The 7,159-nt window shown below is 35.7% G+C and overlaps 1 protein-coding gene across 2 annotated transcripts; it reads left to right on the forward strand.

The window, feature by feature from the left end:
- Nucleotides 1-1,028: 1,028 nt before the first annotated feature.
- LOC118034996 (cuscuta receptor 1) lies at nt 1,029-6,169 on the forward strand. 2 transcript variants are annotated; one of them, XM_035040475.2, is made up of 7 exons: nt 1,029-1,415; nt 1,557-1,715; nt 2,000-2,158; nt 2,501-2,635; nt 2,712-2,858; nt 3,356-3,505; nt 3,779-6,169. In XM_035040475.2, the coding sequence occupies exons 1-7, from the start codon at nt 1,043-1,045 to the stop codon at nt 5,998-6,000; spliced, it is 3,345 nt and encodes a 1,114-aa protein (XP_034896366.1). In that variant the 5' UTR covers nt 1,029-1,042; the 3' UTR covers nt 6,001-6,169. The 2 variants fall into 2 exon arrangements, with proteins under 2 accessions (XP_034896366.1, XP_034896367.1); XM_035040476.2 differs by lacking the exon at nt 1,557-1,715.
- Nucleotides 6,170-7,159: the final 990 nt, after the last annotated feature.

A 7,159-nucleotide genomic window follows, 5' to 3' on the forward strand; every position in this document is an offset into this window, starting at 1 on the left:
GTTATACGGCGGATCCGTTAATTAACCAACATTTAGAAAAGATAAAAATTCAGAATATAAACTGGAGTTTCATTTCAAGGATCAGTTCTGATTTCTATAGGTTGATGTGTGATTGCGACCAAGATTTGTTCTCTTGATAATTTTCTGATTTTATTAAATTCTGTTTGATAGTTTTCTGTTTTATTTTGCTTTAGCCTATATAACATCCAAACCCCGCCCAAATTGCATAACGTATAACATAAAAATCTGAAATAAATCTTTCTCGTGGGATCGACCCCTTGCTTGCTCTATACTATCTTGTGTGTTGTGTTTTAAGCTAGGATAATTAATTTGTGCGACCGCAACATTGCAACATCACTTGCGCATGAAACACATTCAGATCGATCTTCATTTTGTCCGTGACTTGGTATAGAAAGGCAATCTTCAGGTCCACCACGCTCACACTCAAGACCAGTTAGCTTATCTCTTAACAAAGCCATTGTCCAGGTAGCGCACTGAGTTATTATGAAACAAGATTGGTCGTGCCAATGGAAGCTCAATCTTGCGGGGGCGTATCAAGGAGGATCCTACAGATCATGAAACAACACACAATTAGCCTACAATCATGCTAATTATTCTGCCATTCAATTTGTAATTACACCAGATTCTATGCTCATTAACCACAACTGTAATGGTAGCGTAGACTTAGCATAAACGTTTTAACATTCCTTATATAGACTCTCTATCATTGTAAACATAAGGAACAACTCTCGTCTATTCAAATTAGCCTTTGAAGCATTGTCTATAATCTTTCTCTTTACATTCCTCTAATCCAAAACCACAAACCGAGCGATCTGTGCCGTGGTGCGGGCCCCTGGCTAGCACTGTCCGTGAAGACTCATTCAATGCAGCCCAAGTCTCCCTTGGATAATTAATTCAGCATAGAAAATTCAATGATACAGATAATTGTCACTGTCCGATCAAATGCATGAAGAGGACAAATTAAATAGTATATAAGAGACAGCTTGCTTGCTTTTGTATGTGGTCAAGTAGGAGAGTTAATATGAAGATGAGGCAAATGTGGGTGTGGATGCTGCTCATGGCAATGGCCTTCGTCAACGACCGGAGCCATTGTTGTGTGGAGGAAGAGAGAATTAGTCTGTTAGAGATAAAAGCTTGGTTCAATCATGCAGGTGCACCTGGGTCCTATGATCAGCTAGATGGTTGGGATAAAGAGCATTTTAATTGCTGTAACTGGGATTATTATAGGGTTGTGTGTGACAACACCACAAACCGAGTGATCGTACTACGTCTTTCTTTCATAAATTATGCAGTTGAAGACTTGTATCTCAATGCGTCTTTGTTTCTGCCTTTCAAAGAACTGGAGATTCTCGACTTGAGCGACAATCAATTAGTTGGTGGCTTAAAGAACCAAGGTTCTATGCTTTCAATTTTTTTTTAGTTAACACATAAAGTTAATTATATTTCAAGTAACTTTACATTGAATCTTTATGGATATTAGGATGGTTGATATATAAATCTGTTAATTGTCTTTGCCTCTGACAATCTTCTTTCAGGTTTTCAAGTCCTAACATCAGGATTGAGGAATTTGAAGGAACTTCATCTGAGTTCCAATAAATTTAATGATAACATTTTATCATCTCTCAGTGGATTTTCAACTCTCAAATCTCTAGATCTATCAGACAATAAATTCACAGAATCAACTGGTTTCAATGGTAAAGTTGTAAATCATTCCTACCTCGGATGGTGTTCCCTAGTGAGGTTTAATTTATTCTTTAGTGAACTTGTCTAATAAATAGATGTGTATTAACCATTAACTTTTGTTCAATTTTTAAAATTTTATTAAAGGAATGGAGGTGATATGTTAGAATTCATGAATATTTGGTTATTAAAATATTGATATAATGTCAAAAAATTAACACACAAATTTATATTTCATTGAATTTTATATATATAAATATATCTGTTAATTTCTTTGCTTCCAACAATTTTCTTTCAGGTTTTCAAGTGCTAGCTTCAGGGTTGAGGAATTTGGAGGAACTTTATCTATGTTCCAATAAATTGAACGACAACATTTTATCATCTCTCAGTGAATTTTCAACTCTCAAATCTCTAGATCTATCAGGCAACATGTTCACAGGATCAACTGGTCTCAATGGTAAAGTTGTAAATCATTCCTACCTCGGATGGCATTATAATTACATGTGTATTAACCTTTAAGTAATTGTTTGGATGAAGCCTTAAAAAGGCTTTATATAATTAATTCTTTACCGAGTGAAATAATTTGAAACTTACATATACACGCTATTAACTTTTGTTCAATTTCTTAATTTATTTTTAAAATAAATGAAGGTGAATATTTAATTAATAAAAATTTAATATCACATTAAAAATTATTTTAATTTAAAAACTTAAGCTATGTCTTGTATATTAACTCTAACATTATAAATTATTTAAATATTGTAAATAATTATTATTGATTGTTCTCTCTATCACACAGGTTTAAGGAAATTAGAAACCTTGTATCTGGGTTCAACTAACTTCATGGAAAGCATTTTGATAGATTCATTGGGAGCGTTGCCATCCCTCAAGACCTTATATGCACCTTTTAGTACATTTCAACACGTTGGGAAAGGTCAGTGACAGTTTTGGTGCCTAAAACAATATGATATTTATAATATATAGATGGATTTATCTGATCTGTTCCACAGGGTTGTCTAATTCGTCTAGCCTTGAAGTAGTGGTCCTCGATGATTCTTCTCTCCCAGCAAGCTTTCTAAGGAACATTGGACCCTTGTCTACTCTTAAAGTCCTATCCTTGACCGGAGTTGACTTCAATAGCACCTTACCTGCCCAAGGTAATTCTACAAATGAACAATTATAAGAGTATTGAAATCCAAATAATAGTTATTCATTAGATATTTGTGTTATATCTATGTTTTATTAAACTAGAAGTTTACTCCTAATGTTACGTATAGAAAAGGATAAAATCTAGAGTTTCACAATCTCTAAAATTTCCCAGTCTTAAATTTAGGGTAGTTGGCAGATGCATGGACACGTGTTAGAAGTTGTTAAGAGTCTGTTAGAGTTAGTTAACAATATAATAAATCGTGTAATGCATGTGGGGGAAGTATATATATAATGGTAGGAGGATTGCGCACGCAAGAAATAACAGAATCATTCTCCTCTTAACAACTTAATTAAGGCATACAACCATCCCTCAAGACCCTTTCTCTCAAGGATACTGGTTAATCAGTGTTTAGTTTCTTAAAATCTTAATAAATAATATTGAAAGGAATGACTATTCTGTACTACCACTATTTTCATCATACCTTTTCTTTTTTCTTTTTCACAGGGATTTTCTTCAATTCGAGCACCCTTGAATATTTGTTTCTAGATGATACTTCTCTCCCATTAAACTTTCTTCAGAACATCGGAGCATTGCCTACTCTTAAAGTATTGTCTGTTAGTTACTGTGACCTCAATGGCACCTTACCCGCTCAAGGTAAATTAACAACTCTCCATCCGCTCAAGATTCTTTCAACACTATATATTTTGACTATTTCCATAGAAATTGTATAGGTTGGTATTAATTGAAGGCTTACTCCTAACTTTACGCTTTATTTAGCAAAGAATAACATATAGGGTTTCTTAATTTCTAAAATTTCTCGTTCATAGAAAACTTTGAATTAAAAAAATTATGGATATAAATTATTAAATTATGGATATAAATAATCTAAATAATCAATCTCTAATATATATGGATATATTTTTACAGGCTGGTGTAAACTGAAGAATCTTGAACAACTATATCTCCCAGTAAACAATCTAAAGGGCATACTCCCTCCTTGTTTGGGAAATCTATCATCTCTACAAATCTTGGATTTATCTTACAACCAATTGGAGGGCAATATTGCCTCTGGTCACCTTTCCCATCTTACGCAACTTGAATTCCTCTCAGTTTCAAATAACTACTTTCAAGTTCCAATATCATTTGGTTCATTTATGAACCTCTCCAACCTCAAGTTCTTTGAATGCGATAACAATGAGCTAATAGCTACACCTAGTTTTCAGCCTTTAGTTCCAAAGTTCCAGCTTCGTGTTTTTAGTGCTTCAAACTGTACTCCAAAACCACTCGAGGGATTTCCAAACTTCCTCCAGAGCCAACATGATTTGGTGTTTGTTGATCTATCCCACAACAAATTCGTTGGAGAACCTTTCCCATCTTGGCTGTTTGAGAATAATACAAAGTTAAATCGACTATATTTGAGAGACACCTCATCTATAGGTGGTCCTTTGCAGCTGCCACAACATCCAACACCCAACCTTCAGACAGTAGATATGTCTGGCAACAGCATACATGGTCAAGTTCCAAGGAACATATGTTCGATTTTTCCACGTTTGAAGAACTTCATGATGGCTAACAACAGCCTCACAGGTTGTATTCCTCCTTGTTTTGGGAATATGAGCTCTCTTGAATACTTGGATCTTTCCAACAATCATATGTCTTGTGAACTGCTTGAGCATAATTTGCCAACAGTAGGCTCCTCGTTGTTGTTTTTGAAGCTGTCCAACAACAACTTCAGTGGGCGATTACCACCATCTGTGTTCAACATGACTTCCCTACTTTACCTCCTTCTAGATAGAAACACATTTGTAGGAGAAGTTCCAGGTACTTTTTCTCTTGAATCATCACTTTTGTGGTTGGATATCAGTAACAATCTTTTGTCAGGCATGCTTCCAAGGGGAATAGGGAACTTTTCAATATTCTTGCAGGGAATTGATTTGTCCAGAAATCATTTTGAAGGTACCATTCCAATAGAATATTTCAATTCTTCTGGGCTTGAATTTTTAGATCTTTCTGAAAACAATCTGTCTGGGCTATTTCCGTTGGGCTTCTATACACCATATTTACGCTATGTCCACCTATACGGAAATAGATTGAGCGGTCCACTGCCATATGATTTTTATAGTCTCTCTTCGTTGGTGACATTAGATCTCGGCGATAACAACTTAACTGGGCCAATTCCAAATTGGATTGATAGCCTTTCGAAATTGAGCATTTTTGTTCTCAAATCTAATCAATTCAATGGGAAACTTCCTCATCAGTTATGCTCGTTAAGGAAATTAAGCATATTGGATATTTCAGAAAATAATTTTTCTGGTCTGTTACCCTTATGTTTGAGAAATTTAAATTTTACGGCATCGGATGAAAAAACTTTGGATCCCCCTCATACGAGATCGGATTATGGAAGTTGGGAAGAAATATTTGCATCCATAGGGGGGAGAGCATTTTCTCTTCATGACAAAATTTCATGGCAAGAGATCAGTGTAAAAATATCTGTAGAGCTTACAGCAAAGAAAAATTTCTACACTTACGAAGGCGATATCCTTCGTTACATGTCTGTTATGGATCTTTCTTGTAACAGATTCACTGGAGAAATCCCGACAGAATGGGGAAACTTAAGTGGGATATATTCTCTAAATCTGTCACAAAATAATCTCAATGGGTTGATCCCTCCATCTTTCTTCAATCTGAAGCAGATAGAGAGCTTGGATCTTTCACACAACAACTTGAATGGGAGAATTCCAGAACAACTCGTTGAACTGAAATTTCTAGAAGTTTTCAACGTGTCGTACAATAATTTGTCAGGAAGAACACCGGAGATGAAATATCAATTTGCTACCTTTGATGAGAGCAGTTATAAAGGGAATCCTCTTCTTTGTGGACCTCCATTGCAAAACAGTTGCGACAAAACAGAATCACCATCAGCGAGAGTGCCTAACGATTCCAATGGAGATGATGGATTAATAGACATGGACAGTTTCTATGCCAGCTTTGGTGTGTGTTACATAATTGTGGTGTTGACAATTGCAGCAGTACTGTGCATAAATCCGCATTGGCGACGCAGGTGGTTTTACTTCATTGAAGAATGCATTGACACTTGCTACTGCTTTTTGGCTATTAACTTTCCCAAGTTGTCCAGATTCAGAAGGTGATTAGATCTTATCAGGAGCGTGTGGGCTGCTTTCTGAATTTGTTGTAATCCTCTGTGGAGAAGCAGTCGCATTCCAAATCAATGGTTGCTCACTGCATGTTTAGCAATTTCCCTGTGAGAAGTGTTCTGTGGAAGTGTTCTTGTTGCTTAGCCTTTCTGTTTTGATGTGACTTGTGTTTGTCCTTGTGCTTGTATCAGTAATTGTTTGTATCAGTTATGTTGTGCTGAGCAACCAACCAATTCTTGGCTTCTTGTAATACGGGATTTATTCATAAGAAATAGTTTGCAGTATTGTATTTTCTCAAATAAAAAACAGTTTAACTAACATACATTGGAATCATGCATATTTAATGAAATTAATCAGACATTCTCTATATAGGGAGCAGGAAAATTTTGAAGAGGACAATAGTTGATGATCTCTTGATTGTCTTTGAATTGTGCTTCAGCTTTTTTAACTTTAATAATGTAATGTCACTGGGAGGAAACCTGGCAAAGTTATTTCGCTTTTAAGGAGACCGAACAATTAATTCAGATTAGGTTTATCTTTAGATGAACTGCATCATAAAGCATTCGTCTTTGTTGGGGATCAATCGGTTATCTTTCGTAACTGAATCCCATAGATATACGCTTTACTTATTTTTTCGTAACAAAAAAAAGAAGAAGAGGTAGCCATGACTTAAAGTCAGTGTACCGATCACCATTTCAACTGAGTTTGGTAACTATGCTACCAATGTGAGAGTAATCCCATAGTTTTGGGTGCCATGATTGATTAATGCTGTTGCAATGTGAGAGTAATCCAACTGGAAAAAACTCTTCTTGAAAGCAAGTATGCAATGATTTCATTCAGATGACATAGTTTGGCAGCACGAGAGCCTAATTAAGAAGGCTTGCTAAGTAGACAAGCTCATCCAGCCTTAAGTGTATATATAGAAATATTCAAGCCTAGCCTTATATGGGTTAGATGAAATTAACTCAGGAGGCCAGGAAATTCAAACCCCATGAAAGGCTTAGATGGCCGAACCTTATATGCGAAACAAGGAGGCCATGAAAAGCAGAAGAGACCATCAATTTGTGCTCTCTCTTCATATTTCTATCTTCCACCAAATCTGGGTTTGCATGCTCACAATCCGTTCCACAATGTTAGATTTATTTCTGAACTC

The sequence above is a fragment of the Populus alba genome, chromosome 5 (genome assembly GCF_005239225.2).
Source record: "Populus alba chromosome 5, ASM523922v2, whole genome shotgun sequence".
NCBI classification, from domain to species: domain Eukaryota; kingdom Viridiplantae; phylum Streptophyta; class Magnoliopsida; order Malpighiales; family Salicaceae; genus Populus; species Populus alba.